The following is a 25,688-nucleotide window of genomic DNA, read 5'->3' as shown; positions in this document are numbered from 1 at the left end:
AAAGGAAGAAGAAGATTCTGCGAAACAAGGAAATACCTTTGGTAAAGGTACAATGGGAACACCGGAAGGGATCCAAGTGGACGTGGGAGCCGGAAGCGGAGATGCGCGAGCATTACCCGACATTGTTTACCTCAGCTGACTTCGAGGGCGAAGTCTAGTTCAAGTGGGGGAGAGTTGTAGCGCCCTGACTCTTAGGTAGTACTTTAAATATAATATTTTTGGGTTTTGTCCCTACTCGACGAGTTGGTTGCCCTACTCGTCGAGTAGTAGCGGGTTGGATCGCGAGTTAAGTGATCTACTCGGCGAGTCCTTGTGGGACTCGGCGAGTAGGAGCTGGAAAGTGAAACCCTAATTCCCGGGGTTGCACCCCTATTTAAAGAAGCTCAAGCCTCTTTCAGTTCCTTAGCAGCCCCCTTTGCATCTCTAACTCATGTGTGTGTGTATGCCTTGTGTGTTGAAGCTTTGAGAGAAGATTTTGGTGTAAAAGTTTGGGGAAAACAAGTGTTTGGGGCAAGGAGCTGGGAGGAGATCCGAATTCTTCTGCTGTGGACATCTCTTGGGAAGGTATTAAACCATTACCCTCAGTTATTTCAGTCTAGACCTTATCTTTGAATGAGTTTAGGGGTTTTAAGAGGGTATCAAGTTGGTATGGCAATCTATGGGCTAGATCTAAAGTTGTAACTTCAGATCTGGACCCTCTTTGGAGCATTCAAGCATAAAGTTCCAGCTTTAGACAAGATTAAGGTTCCTTTGGTACATAAACACCCATTAAAAGTTTGGTTTTGGCATTAGGAGCTTGTGAAGCAATGCATGCACGTAAAGTTTGCAACTTTACGTGATAAGTAGGCCTAAGGAAGTTGGATCTGCAATTTGGGGCCTTCCCATGGCTTAAAGACGTCTGCATGTTAAAATGACCGTAAAGACTCGACGAGTCGCATATCCGACTCGGCGAGTCATATGAAGATGTGCATTGAACTCGATCAGTTGGACGAACAACTCGGCGAGTCAGATGAAAGAAGCCGTGAACTCGACGAGTTGTTTGAACAAATCGGCGAGTTAGATGAAGATGGCCATGAAACTCGACGAGTTGAAGAACAACTCGGCGAGTCGGATGAGTTTAACCAAGGATATGGTTGTGTGTGTACCCGTCGAGTTGCAAGGAGGAAACTCGACGGGTGGCCTTAAGGATTGATCGGGATTCGAGGGTACTCAACGAGTCACTCCGATGACTCGGCGAGTTGGAATGTGCTCCATGGACTTGGCGAGTGGCCGAGTGTACTCGGCGAGTTGAGGTCAACATGGACTGTTGACCTTGACCGAGGACTTTGACCTTGATCAGGAATTTACTAGGAGGTTATGGGGTGTCTCATAAGAGTAAGAACTTATGAGTATATTGTGCTATGGTTATAGGTGCTGGAGCCGGTGTCAAGTGATCCGATAGTTGGAGTTTACCTTTCGAATCGACATCTGCGAGGTGATTTATCCTCACTATATCGATAGGGTCTACGACACCAAGGCCGACCCTTTATGATTTACATCATGGGTTAGGATGGTTGCTTTGTTATTGCCATGTTAGATTTCATCCTGCTTTAGGATGGGTGTTATGTTATTGCTATGATAGAATTCATCCTGTTAGGGATGGTTGCTATGCTAGAGATCAGTTAGATCGGTTGTCATGGTATGATACATATGATTCTGATCTGTTAGATCAAAATTAGGATAGATAGTATGTTATGCTTTCAATATCCGTAAAGATTGGTATGTTAGTGACCTGTTAGGTCGATGCTCTAGTTACGAGTGAAACTCTATGATTGATGGTCAGTGAGATAGATATGTTTGCTATTTGCATGTGCCAGTATATGATAGTATGCATACATGGTTATTTGTTTGTGGGCTGGGTTGAGGTGGTCCTGCTTTGTGCTGAAGGCAAACACACCCTCTGAGCGGTCCGGGGAGACTCTAGGCCCACACGGCGGACTAGTCATGCCGAAGGCTCAGGATAGATTCAGATAGACTGTAGGCCCAGTAAGGCGGACCAGTCCGGCCAATGACCCAGTATATATGATGTTTGATTGATCGTTATGGCAATGGTTTCTGCCAGCGTTGTATTGGTATTTTGGGGGTAGCTCACTAAGCCATCGGGCTTACAATTTTTAGTTTATTGTTTCAGGTACTTCAGGAGAATGAGGGAAGGCGAAGGCGTGACCGTACCGCTCCTCATCCTCATGATCTATTTTGGGACACTCTGATGATAAATGAATTGGAAATGTTTTGTAATAACAATTACTATTTGACTCTTTTGTTAGTATTAAAAGTTTAAATTTGACGTAAATTTTATGGATGTTACATCTATGTTTAATATAATTATTAGATTTTAAAAGATAGGCCTAGGCGATCGATCATGTTGCCCACCATCTTAGACAACCCTAACGAAGGTTAATAAAGATGCAAAAAGAAACAAAAATCGCAACCACCCGTACAACTGCCTAACAAAGAACAAAGTTGTCGAAACCTACAATTTTCCATATACCATGGACGAGAGGACAATTTGTATTTAATATAATTATTATATTTTAAATTAATCAAATGTATTAAATAAAAAAAAGTGAAAATACAAAAGTAAATAAAATAAAATTATTAACAACTTAAGAGGAAAGGGCTCTATATATAGACTCTGCCTTTCAATTTCCAATTTGTATTCTGATTCACTACACGATTGACATTTCCGATTTCCGCACTACACTCCTCCTCCTCCTTCTCCTCCTTTACAGTACTCGACGACTACTCATTGGCGATTACTGTCCTCCCATTGCTTCACTGCTGTGTGTTGTGACCGAAGCCTAACTGGTATTCTTTTTTTATTGATCTTTCTTTTATCTTCTAGTACCTCTTTTCTTGATATGAGTGCATCGACCACCTTGCTTTCTAAACTGTGAATAAGAACCCCATTAAAATCTGATTGTTTCCCTTTTATTTTCTGCATTTGGGAAAGTGTATAAACAAAGTGGCGTTTGAGTTGTGAATATTATTTGCTATTCTTTCTGATAATTAAGTTTATTTTTAGTTGGGGATCCGATTCTTTTTGGATATTCAAAATTTTGGGCACAACTTCTATATACAAATCCCTTTCCTATATTTGTGATATCAATCGTTTTACAGCACCCGTAGATAAAGCTCCTGCTTTTCTGAACCAAAACAAAAAGAATCTTTACATGTGATCAATCTTGATTGAACTGGTGACTAAAGTCAACGCCTTGGATTCAGGAAACAGGCTGCGTAGATAATTCAGAACTAATTTGGTGATTTGTTTGCAAGCACCTTTCGTTGACCTTTTTTTACTATCGGATAAATCAAGAAAATCTCATTCATGAAAAATCTTAACAAATTCTCTGGCACTTACTTTGTTGTTATATAAACTTGGATGAAGAAGTTGTCCTTGTTAATGGTAAGAACCCGAATCTGAAAATATATATCTGAAAACAAAACACATGCGTTAATATATAATTACAATGATTTTTTGCAAATACTTTAAAATTACATTACCCAAGAACTCGTATATAAAATAGTTTAATGTAGATATTTATTTTAGAGATAGAGTGAATACAAGCATGCGACAAGGTCACTCCGTTTGACATTTTCTTTATATTTCTGTTTTTATGGTTTAAGCTAGACAAGGTTAATTTGGTCATTTATTAGGAATTATAGTATTCGCTTTAATCCGTTAGTTGACAAAGCGATTGAGGGTGACTCAGAGCAGCTTGGATGTCATGCTGTGACTCTCAACATGTTAGTATATACTACATATATATAGCTATATGTCCATTGATGTACAAATATAAATTCGTCACATCTTGTAATATTCATTTCACTCATTCATCGAAATCTTTAATTCACAGCAACTTGGGTGCTTCCGCATTCATCACGATCAATATCAAAAGGCAATGTCTTCTTCAGTGGTAAACCTTAAAAACCATCTAATTCCTCTTGAAGAGATCAACCATGCCACAGACAACTTCAATCCCCAAAGACGTATTGGAAGCGGTGGATTTGGTGATGTTTACAAAGGAATACTCTCTGAACGCACAGCAGCTTTCAAACGCCTAAAACCGGGTAGCTACCAAGTACAAGAGGACTTCCGCAACGAGCTTGAGATGATTGCTAGATTTTGCCACGAAAACATTATATCTTTCATTGGTTATTGTGATGAAGCCAATGAGATGATTATTGTTTATGAGTATGCTAGTAATGGAAGCCTTGATTGGCATCTCCAAGATTTGAATAGGAGGTGTTTCATAACATGGAGACAACGTCTAAAGATTTGTATAGGGGCAGCAAGAGGACTCCATTACCTACACTTGGGTCTTGGGGAGAGCGACAGAGTAATACACAGAGACATTAAGAGTGCCAACATATTGTTAGATGACAAAATGGTAGCAAAAATTTGTGATTTTGGTTTGTCCAAATTTGGTCCCAAAAATCAGCCAAATGGCCAACTCTACACAAAGGTTGCGGGTACCCACTTTTACTTGGATCCCACTTACCATGAAAGCGGTATCCTCAATAAAGCGTCAGACGTATACTCATTTGGGGTTGTAATGTTTGAAATGCTTTGTGGGATGTTGGCTTATTATGCTAGGAGCATTGGAGGTGAAAGCCCACAACCTCTTATAAATCTGGTCCGACGATACTATGACAATGAACTAGAAAGGTTAATTGATCCGGCTATTAAAGATCAAATTGATAGTCGTTCTTTCGATATGTTTAAAGAAATTGCATATGAGTGCATTAGTTTCAATCTAAAGGAACGCCCTACTATGGGGAAGGTTGTTGAGAAGCTTGAGAAAGCATTGAATATTCAAGTAAGTTTTTATAGTTTGACCTTTTTAAAGGAAATCTAGTTTACTTTATAAGAATGAGAACGATCATAAAGTGTTCAGCAAGATGAATTGCCCCAACATTTTTCATAGATGGCATTTTTTGCTTTTAAGCAAATAGTTAAAATTAGAATAATTATCTCAAACTTCGAAATTTTGGTACAATTTTCTGCAGGAACCCCAAACGCCTGCTAGGAGTTTGCAGACAGAATTCGACAGGAATCCTCAAACACCGCCATATGAGGTAAACTAGCTAGTACAATCTATATTTAGATAATGATTTATACCGAGTTATATATATATATATATATATATATATATATATATATATATATATATATATATATATATTGTTGGTACATGCCCTTGAAAACACACACACACACGCACACACAACACACTAGTCACATAAATATGTATTTGAAAGTAAACTTGCAAAATAAAACTTGATTACAAATAGACCTGGCAAACGTGTCGTGTCGTATTGTGTTCGTGTGGTGTCAAGACATTAAACGGGTTGAAAGGGCTTGACCCTAACGCGACCTGTTTAATTATCGTGCCGTGTCTTGTCAACCTGTTTATTTTCGTGCCGGTTTCGTGTCGGGTTTCTGTAACATCCCAAAATTCAAGACCAAAAATTTCTTTTTAATAAAACATTACTTTAAACAAAGACGTCATTCCAAAACATAATCTGAGTATAAGTTTTCAAAACACTTGTTTATTATCAGAGTGAACATTCCCAGGCTGACTAATCTATGGTGTGTGCCATGCGATCACCCCGAGCTCCTCCCTCCGCTACCGGAAGTACCTGAAAACAAAACTGAAAACCGTAAGCACGAAGCATAGTGAGTTCCCCACCCTACCACATACCATGCGCACAACTGCGCACTGCATATACCGGGCCACACCCTCTAACTAGCTGCAACTAACACATACTGCAATTACTGGGCCACGCCCGCTATCCTGGGCCCCGCCCTCTACCTCGGGCCTCGCCCGCTACAACGGCCCCGCCGCTCCAGGCCCCGCCTGGCTTCGAGCCCCGCTCGGATACAGATCTGTTTCACTTAGGCCTCGCCTGTCATGGGGCCTCGCCCATTAACATATAATAGCACATAACATATCACATAACATTACATAGCTAAACATATACTAACAACTCTTGCTCTAAGGCCTCGCTTATCTCTGGGCCCCGCCCGTGTCCTGCTACTGATGAGTCATGGAACCTCGTCCATACTCCTATTGATAGTGAGATACGGGCCCAGCCCACCCTCACTCATTTCCTGACTTGGGCCTCGCCCCTGCTCTGCTGCTACTGAGATGTGGAACACCATCCACACTCTGTTATTGGTGAGATACGGGACCTCACCCTCACTCACCTCCCTACCAGGCACATACAAGTATCACACAGACAACAAGTATAAGCTACCACATAAACCGCTCCTTGGGCACCCGCCGTCTATCATTGGACCTCGTCCGAATATCATACTAGCATACGGTGCCTAGGGCTAACCCCCGGGTCTTCTACTCATAACTACATGGGCCGGCATTGTGGCCGTAGACCCATTTATACAAAGGGAAACTCACCTGATACTGCTGAACTGCTGCTGCTAACCCCTTTGACCGCTACCTGACCGCTAACTCTGAACTGCTGCTCCGCTAGCTCCCCGAGCTACCAATAACAACCCAACACTTAGTCTAACTGACCTCCAAAGGTCAACCAAGTCAACTCTGGTCAAAGTCAATGTCCTGGTCAAAGTCAACCTTCCAGGTCAACCCTACTCGCCGAGTCACCCTACTGACTCGCCGAGTTCATAAATCCAGAGTCCTTCCACTCGCGACTCTACTCGCCGAGTCAGCCCCTGACTCGCCGAGTTTACTGATTCCCGATTCGTATCCTGTCCAACTCACTGAGTCCTGGCTCGACTCGCTGACTCGAGTCTTAACTCGAAGGGTTTGGGACCACTCGACCTGACTCGTCGAGTCTAAGAACAGACTCGTCGAGCACACGACAATCTTCACCCAACTCGCCGAGTTGTTCATCCAACTCGCCGAGTTCATGCCTATCTTCATCCGACTCGACGAGCTGTTCATCCAACTCGTCGAGTTCCTCCTCATCTTCAAGCTACTCGCCGAGTCCACTCGAAGGACTCGTCGAGTCCACTAAGATCCACTTACATGTAGAGGACTTCCGAGTCATGCATGAGCTCCAAACTGTAGATCTACCCTCCCCAAGCCTATTTCCCACGTAAAGTTGCAAACTTTACGCGTAGAGAGTGAGATCTAGGCAAAATACACCCATAGCTAGGGTTTAGGACCAAGAGACTCCAATTTCCACCCAATGGCTGATACTTTATGGGATTCCATACCAAAACAAGCATGGATCTGAGGTAGCAACCTCAAATCTGGACCTCAAGCTCAAGATTGGTCTTAAACATGGCTTAAAAGCCCCAAAACTCATAACCAAAGAAAATCTAAAGAAGGGAAACGAATTGATACCTTCCAATGCTCTGAAATGCTTCCCAAACTTCAGATCCAAAGCCACGCCCTAATGCTTCAAAGATTTCCACTCCTTCTTCTTCCTTAAAACCACTCAAAAATGGCTAAAGACTTGAATGAACACAATGGGGGCTTAAGGTGCGGCGTTCTGGGTGTGAGAGGCTGTAAAGGAGCCCTAGGAAGAAGATTGAGACGTTTAAATAGGTTCCAAGCCCCGGATTTAGGGTTTTCCTCGCACAGAACAGACTCGCCGAGTCCACTTGACCGACTCGTCGAGTTGGTCACTTTCTTATCGACCCGGATCCCGCTCCGACTCGCCGAGTCCTTCCTTTGACTCGTCGAGTCCCTCTTAAATTTAGGGTTTCCTTTACTTTCTTGGCTTTCAAAATCCTGGGTGTTACAGTTTCGGGTTAAGATCTAGACCTTGTAAATATGTTGTGTCATGTCTGCTTGAAAAATTTTAAAGGATGGAAACTAGGAGTTATAGATGCAAAAATGAAAAAGTTAAGCACTGGAGTTAGGAGATAGAATGAAAAAAATTTAGTAAGTTTAAAAGGTAAAATGAAAAGAGTTGAAGTTGGGGAGCAAAGGGGATAAGTGGTGGGTATGAATAAAATTCAGTAACTTTGAAAATTTGAATATTATTTCTAATTCTTGAGTTTGACCCACTACAAGTCTATAACATATAACATATTTATAAAAATATGAAATTTATAATAAATAATATATAATTAAACGGTTCATATTCAAGTCATCTTCATGTTGAATGTCTTGACCCTAACCTTACCCTTTTAATTATCGTGTCGTGTCAACCCGTTTACATAAACGTGTCAAAATCTCTAACCCTAACCCAATAATTTCGTGGCGGGTTCGTATTAGGTTTTCATGTCGTGTCATGTTTTGCCAGGTCTAATTACAAATGTCTACATCTTCCTATATGTTAAACAAAAACAAAATACTTCTATTTAATTATACTAAATAAACAGCTGATTAATAGCTATCATCTAGCCCACGATATTATGCTAAAATGTAGCCACTTACTTTTATCTTCCATAAAACATGGTCAAAGATAAAGACCAAATCTTTTGCTGCATGTTTGGATTACAACAAACCCGATTAATCCAAAACATATATATATATATATATATATATATATATATATATATATATATATATATATATATATATATATATATATATATAGGAAAAGTGAATATACCCTTAAGGGTATATAAGCTTAAGTACCCAAACCCACCGTAATACATCGCTTTGTTTGATATATTCATTATAAAGTTCTTAAACTTTAATTCCTAACTTGATTTAATTTCAAGATTTTCAAATTTTCACTATTATCTTTCTCTTAAATCGCATCTTTTTGCTGAACACCTACTAGGTTATATATATTATAGTTGAAAATGAAAATTATGTAGAGGAAGATTGAAATTTATAAAAATATTAGACGTAAATTAAGTTAGAAGTTAAATTGTAAGTATATATATATATATATATATATATATATATATATATATATATATGATGTAAAACGACGTAATATGATGAGTTTGGGTACCTAAGCTTATATACCCTTAAGGGTATATTCACTTTTCGCTGTATATATATATATATATATATATATATATATATATATATATATATATATATATATATATATATATATATATATATTGTTGACATGAGTTTGAATTTTGCTGCAGGAGATTGCTGCTTTTATTGAATGTGTAGAGGGAGACATTGGATTTAGTTATGGTAAACCTGTTGCAGCGTGGACTATATACAAATGCCTACTCCATTGGAATTGTGTTGAAGCTAAAAAAACCATTGTGTTTGATAGAATTATTCAGATTATTATTTCAGCAATTGAGGTATGTCCTTCCGTCCTTTAGAAATAGATAAACAAAGAACTATTGATAAATCAATTGTTTTTTTTATACGACAAACAAATTAGTCGAAGCCTCACCACAATATTTTAATGGGGGCAAGCTCAACCCTCAAGGGGATTTCCAGGGAAAACTTCTCATATATGGGTCATAATTGCAAGAGACAAATTTATTAAGTTTGAGGATTCAAACTCTTGACGTCAAACCCACATGGGTATCAAACCTAGTGCATCAATCTAGCTAGGATGGACATCACTTGCAAAAATCAAACTATTCAATAAGTGTTTATGTTAATCTAGTCATTAATCTAGTCATGCAATGTTCACTCTATGGAACAGAGGTCCATTTTATGGTTGTTATAAGGTCGAAGATAAGGGAAGCATTGGCAGTCAAAGATGCGTAGAAAAGGGTAATCGGGTCGTCTTTAGATTACAATTTCAAATGGGGACTTATGTTAGGAGACGTGGTAGGGCAAACGGTTTATTAGGTAAACTGTTGTTTCAAATGCAATCTGGCAAAAGCATTGAGGAACGTGGGATTTAGCAATAATTTTAAGACCAATTTCCATAATGTGATGATGGCGACACTCAACTATACCGTTTTGTTCACTGGTATGTGGGCAGGATTCTATGAATGATCCATAACTTAAAGTATCTAAAGCCATCAAAGGATACTTGTGGTGTGGGACCCAAACACCACACTAAATCAAATCAAGAAGATTATTACTGTGAAAATTTAAATCACGTAAAGAAAGTTTGGAAGACTTTTCTAGTTGATAGGATGAACATAATGATAGAAAACATTTATTTGAAATAGGTAAGGAACAATTTGTAACAATAGAGTTAAAAGTGTGTTAGTGTGGATAACCAAGTCGTTAGTGCCAAATAACAGAAGACGCTCCGGTGGTTGTAAAAGCATCTTGCAGATGGACTTGAGTTGTGGAAGGCGAATGGAATAGAGACCATTATCACTCAGGCCTATGAATATGATAGTGTGTGTAAAGGCATCCTTCGTAACAAAGGATGAAGAATGAAATTCAAAGAAAACACTATTATCTTGACAAAATTATTGAATAGATAATAGGTTCTTTTTAATTTCAAGAACATGAAGGATATGGGATAAGTTAAAGCTTTTATGTGGTGAAAGGGATTTTGGAAGAACCAATACGAAAGATAGGGAGCGCCTTACCTTTTCTAACACGTATTTAATCATTACCGTACTATGCTTTGAAGTTGCCTATGTTTGATAAGTTTGGTATAACATGATTGTTAGCCCTGGAAACCAGGTTGCTTGCAACAAATTTAGATCCACTTTCTAAACTAACTGCATAATTTGCATGGACTGATGAGCGATTAGTGTAGTGATTTGGACATTGAGACGAAAGATGTCCAATACCACATCTATTGCAGTGCCCGCAAACCATTTTCTGAGTTGAAGCCCATGCAAACTTATAACTAAGTTCTTTAAAAAATTTATAACTAAGTTGAAGCCCATGCAAACTGAGAATAGGCAGACCTTCCATTATTGTTGTTACCACGGTTCTCTTCATGACCCTTGTAGTTTACACGTGAATTTCCACGACGATTGCCACAATAATTGTTAGATGATTGTGCTGCATAGTATGTTGGAGGTGGAGCTTGAGAAAGGAAAAACTTTTGTGGAGAAGTTGGGTGTAATTGAAAACCAAGTTGTGTGCTATTTTTTGTAATTGTTAAATTGCGGTTAGAGTCCCCAGTTGATGCAGTAAAGGCTTGAGGGATTGTTGTGATTGTTAGTGTGACTTTGTTGATCATGAAGGAGACCTTGTAACTCATTGAAAGCAATATGTGGAGAACAAGCTATAGAATAGGATTTCAGTCCATTGTATTCTTCTCTAAGTCTGAATATAACAAGCATTACAAAATCCTTGTCTTTAATTGGCTCCCCAATATTAGCTAGGGCATTTACATACTCTTGGGCGCGACTCAGATCGGCAATTTGATTTTGGTTTCCTTTCTTCTCAGTCTTCATGAGTTGTTTCTTCAAAATGTATTACTATCAAATTTATTTGGTGCACATGCTCGTTCAAGTGCAAGCCATAAGTCATTCGATGTTTTACCTTGTACATGTTGAAAATAGGCTTCAGATATGGTGGATGTAAGAACCATTCTAACGTGGGAATCATTAGAAGTTCAGTTTAGGTAACTAGGGTTATCTATAGTGGAGTTTTCTGCTCCTAAGATGGTGTATGTAAGAAACATTCTAAAGTGGGCATCATTAGAAGTCCAATTTAGACAACTAGGGTAATCTACAGTGGAATTATCTCTTGGAATTTTCGGTGATAGAGCCTGAACCCTACCATCAACATAGCCATAGAGATTGTTAGTAATTTAGAATGGTAGAATCATTGCCTTCTAGTACCAATAATTTGTAGGTGATGGGGTGAAAGTGAATTTTGAGAATTGTGAGAAATATTTTCTGCAAATGTGAATGCTTAGACAGTATCCATGATTCAGTTGGTTGTTTGTGGGATAGGATGTTGATCAGAAGAAAAATTAATGGAAGAATTGCTAGGTTTCAGTTGGCAGCAGTAGGTTGGCCGAGAAAACTAGGCTTTGATACCAAGTTAAGTTAAGACTGAGAATTGGATGATAAGCAATTGGTGTTTGTTACATTATATGATAAATGAGAATGCCATATATATATATATATATATATATATATATAGACACACACACACACTAGACTAGACTGACATTTGATCACTAACTATGATATAGTTATCAATCACAATATTCTAATTATGATAAATACCAATTACAATGATTTGTATATTTAACCATTCTAACAAAACATGTAGTAGAGACCGGTCTCGCTCTACTAGCTTAGTTTGGTGTTCTATGGTGTTTCTCATACTTTTCCTTCAAAAGTGCAGTCTACATCATAAAATGACTTCCCTCCATGGTTCTCAAAATCATGCACTATTTGAGTGCCTCTTTAATCCTTCTGGTCTTCGGATACATTCCACATTTGAGACCCTAAAATTCTCACAAAATGGATTCCTGTTGCACTCCTTATGGTTACCAGTGTCTTGACCCTCATATTTCTTGTGCTTATATATTTTAGATTGTTTAGTTTGACAAGTCCATATTCCATTTACACACTCCTCCGGAAACACCTTCATCCTCAAGTCTCGTATATTTCATAACATCCTATGATTGCTACTCCTTCGTCAGTCGGTCCCAAAATGTGATCCCTAGAATCTCTAGCAACACTGTTCACCACTACTGTTTTCCTTCCTTCCAATCTCGATAGTAACCTAACGACCTTTGTGGAACCCTCTCTACATGTGACCACAACCGATGATAGTATCTCATCTAGTCCTTCCCACAAGATTATTCCCAACTTATATCTCTTTACCCAAATCTAAAATGCAAAAATACCATAATATCTTGTTGCCTTACACACCTCTTTTACCACTGACATAGATAAACAAACATGTTTTAGGTAAATTTGTTGAGCAACACAGGGCTATGACTAATGACTACGATGCTCTTTTTAAGAATAGTACATGGTATTTGGTTCCTTATTATGTTGGTTTGAATGTTTTCGATTTCTAATCCTTCCCACCAGTAAAAGGACTAAATAGACCTTTAGTCCTTTTACGAAGCCTACCACCATACAAAATGTTCTCTATATATTCTTTTCTCAAGGTTCTTTTCGCCAATTAGATATTCGAAAGGATTCTTGTATGGTGACTTCACTAAGACAATTTAGATGTAAAAACTCACATCTTTGTTGACAAGTCTTGTTCATATCTTGTTTACCTCCTTCACCACCCTCTCCATGGACTTAAAGGTGCATCTCTTTCCTAGTTCCATCGATTCTTACATGCTTTACTTTCTCTTTGATTTATCGGCTCAAACATTGACACTTCTTTGTTCATGAAGACCATGGTAATGTGCTCTTATCAGGGACGGACATAGGAATCGACAGTAGGTGTGGCCGAATTTTTTCGTATAAACATAATATAAAACCAAAAAATAATTCATTACGTCTAATATAAATAAGCGATCCATTACATACAAGTTAAAAACTAACAACAATCTATCATCTATTACAATTTAAATTTGTCCTCTTCATGCGGACGTCTTTTGAAACTGTTCCATTACCTTTTCATTCTCAACGTTCACAAGTGCTTCGGTCTCAACATAGCAAAACAACGCATCATTAAAAAACTCATCGCCAATCTTGTTGCGTAAGTCGGTCTTCAATATTTTCATTTTTAAAAAACATCTTTCTACACTTGCGGTTGCTACGGGTAATATCAAAGCCAACTTTAAAAACTTATAAATCAAAGGATAAGACAAATGTTTCCCCGTACTAACCATCAAACGAGAAAGCTCGGAACTTTGTTTAAATGTGGTAAAACGCTGATCTTTGATGCAAGAGTAATAAAATATCTCAAGTCGTCCTTCAAGATCTATGAAATCCAAATCATCAAAGTCATACTTGTACAATTTAGCCAACTTCAACAACTTTGATTTGTCAAATTGTGCTAACGAATCACAAGGGCTCAAAGCACCCATGTATAAGTTTCATATCCACCACCGTGTTGAAGATTTCAACCTCAATATGAAATCCGTCGGTCTTTATGGTCGTGCAGTTTCACGCACCAACAAAAAAATCCTCCATTTCCAAAGTAACAATATTATGTGTTTGACAAAAAGAAAATGATACCTTTGGCAAAATGCTAGCAAACCCCATGTCTCTTAAAGATTGCAATGCGTCCATTGTCCCTCTAACCATTGAAGTTGCTTCTAAAATGTCTAGATCTTTTTTTGAAGTTGCTTTGATAGTGTATCCATGAGGCGTAAAATGTCATACATCATATATAAGTAAGACATGAACTCATAAGATTTAAAATATGCTAAGATTTCGGACGCTTGTTGAAGGTTTGCCAATGACCCTCCATCTACTTTCACAAATTCTAAGACTACAAGAACATCCGTAAACAATTTCATCAAACTTCAGAGTGTGTCGAAATGTGAACCCCATTTTGTATCTCCGTTCGAACAAGTGTAGTCTCTTGATTTAAGCCTCTTCCGTTTCAAGTTCACTACTACACAAGACTTTTTGCACCGTTTTTGTTGCTTGTTCCCGTAGTAAGTCTTTTCTTTTACACGAGGCACAAATAACATTAACCACCAACGAAATTTGCTCAAAAAAGTCATTAACACCATCATGCTTCTTTGCTACAGCTACAACCACTAATTGAAGTTGATGTACAAAACAATGTACATAAAAAACTGTATGATTCTCTTGTAATATCAAAAGTCGTAGATTGTCGAACACAGTTAGTCTCGATCTTTTTTTTTTCCTTTTGCTTCTGTCAATCCAAACTCCAATTCTCCTAATTGGATGAAAATATCCAATTATCCAAATGCCATTGGGCTATTTTAGTTTTTGTTGGGCTAAAACTAAAAGAATCTTTGGACTATTAATTAATAAGTTTAAATTGTAAATTTTTAGGCTTGGTTGATCCAATAGAATGGCAAATTTTTTTTACGTAGTTGCCAGTTTTTTTATGTAGCTACCGATTTTTTTTATGTAGTTGCACAATAAGTAAAAAAAATCGAAAACTTTTCCACTACATAGACGGCAACTAGGTGTTGCCAGTGCCACACCGGTCACCAAGTCAAAACCGTCCTTGGCTCTTATACATGTTTATCTGTGTTGATGCCATTAGCATCACTAACTCTATAGAAGTTCCACGCATAAGTACTAGACTGTCCTCTAAATTTGCTATATAGGATTTAGGACCCTTGTATTACATTTTGGGTGTGCATGTATCAAAATGTGACAATCGAGATCAAGAATAAGGGGTATGCAAGATTTCATGTTGGTGATGCTGCAGGGTGTCTCGATCGACTAGAGGAGGAGGAGGGGCCACCAGACATTGTTTTCCGATCATAGTGTTATGGAAATGATGATCGGCATAGTGGTGGAGGAGAGAGAATGTAAGATACCTTAGTAAGAAAGGATTAATGGCTAGATACCTAGCAGAACCATATTTTCCTAAAACTTGACCTCTCTAATTAAACAACAAAATAAAAATTGGTCTCTGTAATTAAATAACAACATATATTTGAGATATATTTCTATTGTAATGATGGTTCACCTCAATGCAGGATGAAGATAATAATGATCTAATGGCGTATTGGTTATCAAATGCATCTACTTTGTTATTCTTACTCCATAAGACTCATCAACCTCTAACTTTGCCACCAACGGTATTATATTTTATCTTATCATTTGCTATATCTTTTTAACTTGCATATATATATTTATGTCCCATGACATGGTTTTCTATTTCTTTATTAAGGGATTTCATTCATCCCAATCTCCTGAGGATGATCTTGCTGAGGCTGAGCATGACCCTGAACTTCAGGTAGTACAACAAAGTGAAGCTATTCATTGTCAGAAATCAAGTTAATACATAACATTAGTTATTCATTTACCATCTACATTAATCTAGTCTACTTGACTATAAGCAATATACGAACGACTTGGTAGAGTAAATTGATTTATCGGGATAAAAAAACGTGGGGGAATTGTTATCAAACTAAAACATGAAGGACGTGAGTGCATATCTGCAACATATTTTCCGTATGCCATCTTGTTGTGCTTGTGTTTCTGGGTGATTTAGTGGATTTTTTCTCCGTGATAAAGGAGCATAATGACCACTAAATTGATATTTCTTCAATTGACTTAAACCTTATTTTATATCTTCTTAACATAAATTAAAAATGAAGTTCATCATGTTATTTCAATCGTGATGACACTTAACCTTATTGCAGGATCAAATTGATAATCAGATGGCATGCTGGTTATCATGTGCATCTACTTTCGTATTTTTAATCCGGAAAAGTCTAAAACTTGATGGTGCACCTTCAATTCAGAAACCAATGTCACCAACTTTTGTAAGTGTATGATAATGGGATTGATCTTTACTCTTGTCATCTGTTATTTAATCTTTTCAATAAATAACGTTTTTTTTCAACTTATATTTATCAGTTTCGTTCATCCACATCCCCTAAGGCTGAAACTGAGGCTACACCTATAGAAGTACAACATGTTGAGGCCAAATACCCAGCTTTGCTTTTCGAGCTCCTACTAACAGAATACATAGAGAAAATGTGTGGCATTATTAGTGACAACTCGAAGAAGGAGGTGGGATCATTCCTTTCGTCAAGTATTCAGGTATATGAACTTTGATTTGATTCAGCCACAACTATAATCTTGTTGTATTAACAATTTAATATATACCTTTCTACCTTTCATTGACTTCCCAAAGTACCTATGATGACCTTATCTGTATTATAATTGTGAAATTCCAGGCTTCAAAATCGGGAATACAAGGACATCATAGTTCTAAAAATCACTGGCATGGCATTGTTGACTATCTCAACACTCTTCTCAAAACATTCGAAGAAAATTTTGTATGTGCATTTTCCATGGCCTCATGTTCATTAGATAAATGTTAGGATATACTTACAACAGTTGAAGTTCCATTTCCAATCCTCACTGGAATAAAAACATTGGATTAAATTTTTAATATTTTATTGGGTTGCAATTGTTCAAAAGATATTATTTTGCCAAACTTTCTCATATAGTTTCCTTTCAGGTGCCTACCACAATTGTTAAGAAGATACTCACTGAAATTTTCTCATATATCAACGTGCAACTCTTTAATAGGTGTTTGCTTACTCAACTTTTGCTTATTTCTCCAGTCGTTTTCTTGGTTTCCTGTTATAAATATATTTTTTTTTATCTTCATTTTGCAGTTTTCTTCTTTACCCAGAGTGTTGTTCCATTGCCAATGGGCGCTATGTGAATGAAGGTTTAGCAGAGTTAAAGCTGTGGTGTCGTGAGGCAATAGAAAAGGTAATTCTATATATTTTTCTTGACATTCCTCATGTTTAGTATATTTATGCTTCGTGCAACATCATATTTCATGGAAACCGAGGTATTTTCTTCGAGCTCCGAAAAACTATGGAACATAATAAATTGTTAAATATTATCAAGCATTATCAACTACATTTTTTATACCAAACTAAGGAAAATGTGACAGTAAACATAAATGTGTATCCAGTTCCTTGCAATGTTGCTCATGTGTCACTTCTTTTATGAAAGCAACTTATCATTGGATCAAACAAAGAATAGATGAACATTTGAAAAACAAAGAATGATGTTTTTGTTGGGTAATCTTGACATGTGTAAATGGATCACGGGTTTATTTATTTTCAGCATATTAATTAGATTTAAAGTTGTGGTCAATTGTTTATTTTTCCTTTTGCCAGTCCTTAGGAAATATATAGAGTGTCTGGTGACTTATTCTTATGTACGTTGGTCGATGTTAGCCTATATAAGGCACTTTTGGATGATGAATTAATAAAGCAACCTGCAGTCTTTCCATATATTTTTTTTTCTTTTCTTTCTTTCTTGAACATCACACTTCACTTTTTTTCCTTATTTGAAGAGTTTTTTTTATTCAAAGGAAGAAGCTTCATCCCCTACATTTCTTATGCAGTAATTACAAACTTGATTATTCATAATTCTACACTCATCCGTAGTGTGTATATATATATATATATATATATATATATATATATATATTTGATAACTGTCAGTTGACAATCATGAATTTGATAGTTACTAAGAGCATCCACAATGATAAGTTCAATCGGAAAGTTGAATGAGGTAGCAAGTCTATTTGTCATTTAATAGATTAAACTCTATCATAGTGAGATGCCAACTTGACATTCAATGGATTTGAACATTGAACTCTTCAATGCGTATAAATGAAAGTTTTTAATTCTTAAATATATATACTATAAATTAGCTTTTTGTAATTTTCTATTGAACTTTGTAGTTCAATGCATTGTAAAAAATGATAGCATTGTATGAAATATAAAAAAAAAATGATGTGTCAATCTGTTAAACTCTATAGAGTTCAATATATTGTGGATGCCCTAGTTCTCAGTACAATGGTTCAAGATATAACGTGACACTAGTACTTACTATATGATACTTACAATATTCTACATAGTAGGTTTAGCTTAACTTTAGCAATTTCACTTAAGCTAAACTCAATCCATTCTAACCTTTTCTTTTAACCGACACCAACTTGTAAGGGTTTAGAATTCAAGTTCTTGAATTCTCCTTTCTTCGATGCATTATTTCATCATACAATTCCAAAATTGTTATAGAAAGCGTCGTCCATAGCAACAAACATATCCTTATTTTCTGTCAAATTGTTCCGCACGTCATCCATCACAAGTGTATCACTCTAAAAAATGACCAAATATTGTTTCGACCTCCTTGGACTCATTCTCATTCATAAACTTTGCATCGTTACTTTCATCTTCTTGCCTTTTCTTGTAAAATTTCATTGTGTGCCTAAATTTATGACAATAATAACATTGTATTTCTTAATAATACAATGGTTCAAAATATAAAGATTCAAACAGGTACTTACTATATGTTATATGCTACACATGAGTTCTAGCTTAACTTTTAACACTTACACCAGCGTTTGGTTATTGTAGGATCTAATTTTTTTTTTTTTTGTGTATTAATTTTTTTTTGTGTATTACAGTATGCAGGGTCATTGTTCGATGAACTTAATCATGTTAGACAGGCTACTCAATTCTTGGTATATTTTTTTCTAAGTTGAATATTAGAGGTTCTAGTATTGTTTGCTTTTCTCCAAAATCAATTATTTCAAATGGTTCATTGTTCTATGTAACAACAGTACTAAAATTTTTTATGATTGTCAGATTATACGCAGCAAATGGGAGATATCATACAAAAGGATCAACAATCTATGCTCTGTAAGTTTCTCACTCTCATACACATACATGATAACATGCTCTGTAAGTTCCTCAATCTTACACTGAAATCCATTTGTCGAAAATATATGGACATTAGTACCTTAATACGTAAAACTCAAACACTTTTAACATCGAAATAAGCTAGTGATGAGCTAGTGAAATACGATGGAGAAAGGCATTGAAACATGAAGAGAGAAAGAGAGTGCAATCAAAACAGAACTTTTATTGAACACAATATCAACAACATTACAAAGGCACATATAGACACATCTATATACAACATTGCACCCCCCTTCAACTTATGGCTGTTGAAATAACTATCTCCGTCTAGAATTAACTTCCTTAATAACTAATTATAACTACCCAATAATTAACTACCAACTATAACTAATTATTGATAATTATCAAACTAACCTTCAAGTAGTCTAGATTACATTTCAACAAAATATACAAGGTTACAACATTTAAACTTCGAGTTGGTACACCATCTATCAGTCTAAAACAAAACTCTCCTAGTTCTAATTTAATCCTGTTTAATACCAAAATCTTAATATCACTCGCCAAGGTCTTTGCTACTTCGGGTTTTGTTGTTGAACAAACCTTCATTTCTTTGTTTCAAAATTGTCCATACAAGAGCAATATTGATCACCTGGGCACAAAATTTTACTCGGTTAATTAGGCATGCTCGTAACATCACCAATATCACCATGTTAAAAATAATCAACAATAATAGAAAAGTCATGTCACCACCATCCGAGCAATGACCTAAGTTCCTTAATCGTGAAGCAACAAATAAAAAGATGTTCTTTTGTTTCGGGGATGGTATGGCATAAAGGAAAGAGTATTGAATTAATGTTGACACCATGCAATGTTCCACTAGTTTGGTTGTGTGGGTAATCTCCCATGCCTCATTCTCTAAACCAAGATGTAAAACTCAACATTGACCACATGCAACCTTCTCGGTCAAAAAAAGTATCCAACTCATGTTTAGTACTTTGGTGTCGGATCAAATTATTGGGCATATAAATAGCACTCACATTGTTACAATACACAACATTTCTTTGCCAAGAGGGTTTGAAAGTTCAAACAAAAAATTACATAACGAGAATGTTTCAGACACTACACTTGTTATTCCTTGATATTCGTCATAGGAACTAGACTAGGAAAAAATTGCTTTTCGTTTGGAATACCTCGAGGCGAGGCTATCTCCAAAAAAGATACAATACTCAGAATTCGATCACCAAGTAACCGAACATCCCCCAAATTCGTGTCCCAGTATACATTATGAGTGGGAAATTCTTGTACATAGTTGTTATTGAAAATAAAAAGTACATTTGACATAATGGTAATCAATTTAAGGGATTGAATATGTTCTTCTTAGTGATCATGCTTAAATGAACTAATTTCTTGAGCCCTATATTTGATTTTTGGTCTCCTAGAAGTATGTTCTTGAAGAGCTCCAACAAGCCTTCTATGTACCATAGGATCAGGAGATTTGAAAGTGGCACTCAGTTTCCAGTTTCCAATAGGTATCAACCGGAGTATGGATGGCGTTACATGATGGCTTGTTGACATGTGCTAAAATTTTTTAATCATATTTTTCTTGTAAGAAAAATAAACTGTAAGGTTTTTGTGAAACTGAACTTCCCAAAAATAATGAAGGCCCAAACTTTCATTGCACATTCACATCCCAAGTTCTATGGTGATAGTCGTTTGTAATATGAATGGATAAAGAGATGGGAATTATAAAGTCGACATACAATTTTAATATGCAATGCTCGGTTCGTATTAAAAAATAAACAAATTATTGCTCTATTTTCTTTGAGTGAAACCAATATATGCAATAAATATCGTAGAATGTTGTTACCAAGCTCATGGAGCTTGCTTCAATCCATAGAGAGAATGCTTCGGTCAACATACATGGCTTAAGACCTAATCATCATTAAACCCTTGTTGATGGATATAGATTGTTTCACAAAAATACCCATGCAAGAAGGCATTCTTAACATATATGGTTAATCTAGATCCTAAACGCTAAGGAGACCTATTCTAAGAGCAATTCTTAACCATTGCAATAAAAGTCTCCATGAAACCGAGGCCAACATGTTAGTAATGTCATTAGAAACCACTCGTGCTTTGTATCTCTGAAGAGACTTGTTAGTTTAAATTTTGTGTGTAAAATTCCATATATAGGGAGTAACATTGACATCTTAAGGCGAAAGGACAAGTTGTGTCATTGTTGGATTTTAGGAGATGTGGGACTTTATTTCTAGCAAGACACTTATTTTATGATACTATGAGGTGGCATTTTATAGACCAAAGAAGGGGCCATATAATAGTATTCATGGGAAGCATCATGTGATAGAGGAGGAAGGTCAGGGAAATGATTTGAAGGCGTGACCGGATTATCCTCCTTGTTTGAGGTGTGTCAAGTTTTGGATGGCAAAAAAGAAGAATGTTTTTTCTTATATGAAATGGATGGAGATAAGGAAATGTTTACGACCATGGTATAGCATCAATAACCCCAATTATGAGAAGGCTAGAGTAACCAAAAAAGACACAACGTCTAAGACATAAGAAACAATTTGTGCCGGGGAAAGGAATTATGAAGAAAACAAAGGAAACCAAAGACTCTAAGATTAGCACATGATGGTATTTTTAGATAGATATGTGATGTAGGAGATGAAAGTTTAAGGATTTTAGAAAAATAGTATTGTCTAAATAAGTAGCCATATGGATTGAATATGGAAAAATTGATGATAAAGGTGAGCGTAAAAAGGAAGGGTGTGAGACATATTGGATTAAGGTACGGAGTGTACGTTTGCTTTTCCAATTTCCACTATGTTTCCGAGTTCAACTTAACGAGGAAAAAGAGGGAAATTGATGGAAATAAGAAGAAAGTAAAAGAAATTGGTGTTCCCGAGTTTCATTAAAGAAATGAAGAAATTGGTGTTCCCGAGTTTTATTAAAGAAATGAAGAAATTAGTGTTCCTGAGTTTCATTAAAGAAAGTAAGTGAAAAGAAAGTTAAAGGGAATGGATGGAAAACTTTTTATCCTAACTTTCCTTCCAATTTGGAATGATTTGGAGAAAAATGAACAAAATGTTTAATTTTTCGTTTCATTTTTCTCCAACTCGGGAACACAAAATACAATTTTATTTCCCTTTCCTTTTTCTTCTTTTTCCATTCTTAATTTCCTTCTCCTTATTTTATTTTCTTTTCTAAAACATAGGAACTAGGCCTCCTACCCGTAGACGTAGGTCAACTCGACCGGACCATATAAATACTGTCTTTGTGTACTTTTGGTTTTTCTTGTTATCCGCATTACTTCCTAACAAGAGTTATCATAATTTGGCAAGTGACATCAGATTTGTTCCTAGTCTTGACAAGTATCGTCTGTCTCCATAACATGTCTCCCTAACAACATCCCGTTAGTTTGATCACTATCTAGAAATACTTCACATATACTAAAGAGATAAATTCTTTTGAGAAAAACTATCACCAAAATAGGATTTTTGACTAAGTTTCAAACAAGAAAAACATTGTTAAAAGAAAAAGGAGGATAAGGAGTGAAGAGTCAACTTTCACCAAAAGCAATACTAGGAATGGTCAATCCAACCATTTATGATGAGTATTGCATAAGTTAAAAAGATTTAGAGCGTACCTTGGTTAGATGGTATATGTAAACTTGTGCCCGACTCCATATAATACTCATCATAAGGATTGTTTAAGGATAATGGTTTAAATGCAACATCAATTTTGGGTCTAAGATGTCACTTAGTTAGGTCGACGGGGAGCGAAGCAACATGATGTCTAGTCAAATGCGAGTGTCATTGGAGATGTCACAAGCATTAAGAATTGTCGTTTCCTCTGTTGGAATGTCCACCCCGCCCACCGCGACAACCTTGCTGTTGGCGGCCTCCAAGACCACATTTAGAGTTGTGATTTGAGAAGCCAAATTAGGAGAAGAACTAAGGAGAGGTGTTGGAGGCGTGACGCAGAGGTTGAGATGCTTTGGCAGCGAGAAGAGTCATAGGGAATCTTAAATCACGCATTAAGAGGCCAAAAGTCAAGGCAAGATGTGTGATGCATGTTGTGCTTGCATCACACACTCGAGGCATCGATTATTGTCAAAATACTTGCAATTTAATTCCACAAAACATATTTTACCTTCTAAATACTTAATAATAATAAAAAAACATTTATCTTTAACCAGAAGTAGTTCCAAAACAAACATTAAAGCCATAACAAGTCCGGTGAATCTTGAATATCAAAACAATAAGTAGTTCCAAAAGTGACGGAATAAATCAGAAATAGTGTATAGTGTTATGGTAATTAGCAATTAGCAAAAATTAGAAAGAAATCAAGTCGTCAACAAATAAAAAAATCATAAACAAGTATATATTGTATAGCAATTAACAAAATTCAGAAATAGTACAGTATATAGGGTAAAGTTTTATAGTGTAACAAAATCGGAAACAATGTAAAAACCAGCAACAATTAGTCAATTACAAGAATCTAAAACAAGAATAACAAATATCAGAAACAAAATAGTGTTATAGTGTAGCAAAACTCAACAACAATTTCAATAATCAAGTACAATTATAAAAATCAGCATCACATGCAAGCAGAAATCAATCCCGATTACAAAAATCAGCAAAAAAAACAAGCTAAAAAAACTCACTTAGCAATCGAAATCTGGAGATTAGACTACCAACTCCACAAGTGCAATTAACAACCCACTTTCGACTTCTGATTAAAACAATTCACGAAGGAATAAAGTGTTGTTTAGGAATTATATTGGATGTCTAGTACTGAACTTTTCAAAGGGGTAGTAGTTCTTAAAGGAAAAATATGAGTTGGATACTTCAATTCATTTTACTGAAATGATACATATGATTGGGTGCATATACATATGTGGTTTCTAACTCCCACTCTGATTCTCTATTAATTCCAGATTCTAAGTGTCTCGCAGTTGCATAAAATATGTACAACTGCGTGTTTCCAAGACAAGAATTACTTAGGTGGTGGATTTGATGAAGTAAGTGCAATATATGAAATTTCATATTTAATTATGGAACTAAAAAGATTTTTTTATTTTTATTTTTGTGATATGGTCCATAAATTACCCTGTCCATTATATTATCTTAAAACTGCAGGTTATTGCAAGCCTTGCCATACAGGCTGAAGATCATAATAATGCTTCAAGTGATTCCCTTTTATTGAAAGACAGTTCCAGGTATAAAGCTTGGTGTTTTCTTTTAGGAGTGTTATGTTAAATGCGACCAAAATTAAGAATTTAAATAGGAGTCACTCATGATCACATTAATCTTCTTTAAATTCCTCGTACAAGAGAACATATTAAAGATAAATCTTTTAAACATCCGTTAAATTTATAATGAGTCTCTTTCTTTACGACAGAAACATTAAAAACTGGATTTTTATAGAAAAGATGAATAACAAATTAAATGCTATTGGAAGATGGGGAATAGAGTGGTTATTTAACTTGATAAATTCTCCTTTTCAGGATATGTGACTTATCTCTAAATAATAAATTAAAATACTACAAATTAAATGCATGTAACAAATTAACATTGTTCTTATAAAATCCAGCATACATTTCTCTGTTGATGACCTCGCTGATTCCTTGCAAGTAGAAGATTTTGCAAATGTTAATCCTGCCATTGGGCTTGCCAAGTATCCAGGCTTCGAATTTTTGTACAACTGAAGATCAGAACGTTTTACTTTTTCTCAAGGTATAAGCATATTCATTGCATGTATGTAAAACTAGGAGACAAGGATATCGTGTACAAGTGTCAAATATGCAACGTATTTACATTTTTATCCAAAACAAACACCATAATTTCTTTTTTATGTAAATAAAAAATGCATTTAATAAACAAGTATACATATTGCTGATATTGGGAGTACTCATGAAAGGACAAGCTACACCCGTAAGGTGTTGTCCCCGTTAGTTCAAGTGGAGATATGAGGATCCTTTCCAAAAAAGTTGTCCATCGCCATGCTTTTCATTCATGGCATGCTCATACAACGCCTACAATTTACCAAAAAAAAGATTGTGTTATTATAAACAAATTTGAAAAAATAAACGAATACATCACACAAAATATCTAAAAAGGATAAAGTTACATATATCTCCAAAGACCCTATTTGCAATCCACTCAACATACTTGGTCCCATCCATCTCTCCATACTCCAATGCCACCTTTGAACTATATGATGTGCGCTTCCTTATAAAGTTTTCCCCATTTAGGCTCACGCCCAAACTTCTTCAAAAAAATATATAATTAATGTAATACGTATTAAAATAAAAATAGATTACTAATTTTTACAAATATATTTAGCTTATCAGGTTAATGTGATGTTCGTCAATGGTAATCGTGTGTACGAAAGAAGATATTCACAATATTGTCAGTTATATGTAATATGGAGATGAATTTATTGTTTTCCAACTAAAATAACCTAATAGTTTTTGTTTAGTCTTTATCAAATTGGTATCAGAGCAATGATTATGGTATGAACAT

The 25,688-nt window shown here is 36.0% G+C and overlaps 1 protein-coding gene across 1 annotated transcript; it reads left to right on the top strand.

The window, feature by feature from the left end:
- The first annotated feature begins 2,708 nt into the window (after nucleotides 1-2,708).
- On the top strand, nucleotides 2,709-25,046 carry LOC145097294 (myosin-8-like). The gene is made up of 16 exons (XM_079034833.1): nucleotides 2,709-2,847; nucleotides 3,897-4,859; nucleotides 5,050-5,118; nucleotides 9,086-9,253; nucleotides 15,439-15,540; nucleotides 15,633-15,698; nucleotides 16,108-16,230; nucleotides 16,325-16,510; nucleotides 16,648-16,749; nucleotides 16,935-17,005; nucleotides 17,095-17,194; nucleotides 18,909-18,965; nucleotides 19,090-19,143; nucleotides 24,101-24,184; nucleotides 24,303-24,382; nucleotides 24,757-25,046. The coding sequence occupies exons 2-16, from the start codon at nucleotides 3,942-3,944 to the stop codon at nucleotides 24,869-24,871; spliced, it is 2,295 nt and encodes a 764-aa protein (XP_078890959.1). The 5' UTR covers nucleotides 2,709-2,847; nucleotides 3,897-3,941; the 3' UTR covers nucleotides 24,872-25,046.
- The last annotated feature ends 642 nt before the right edge of the window (nucleotides 25,047-25,688 follow it).

This window comes from Lactuca serriola, chromosome 1, assembly GCF_051521515.1.
Source record: "Lactuca serriola cultivar US96UC23 chromosome 1, Lser_US96UC23_V15, whole genome shotgun sequence".
Lineage (NCBI taxonomy): Eukaryota > Viridiplantae > Streptophyta > Magnoliopsida > Asterales > Asteraceae > Lactuca > Lactuca serriola.
Note: the sequence above shows the minus strand (reverse complement) of the source record. Positions and strands in the feature narration are given on the sequence as shown.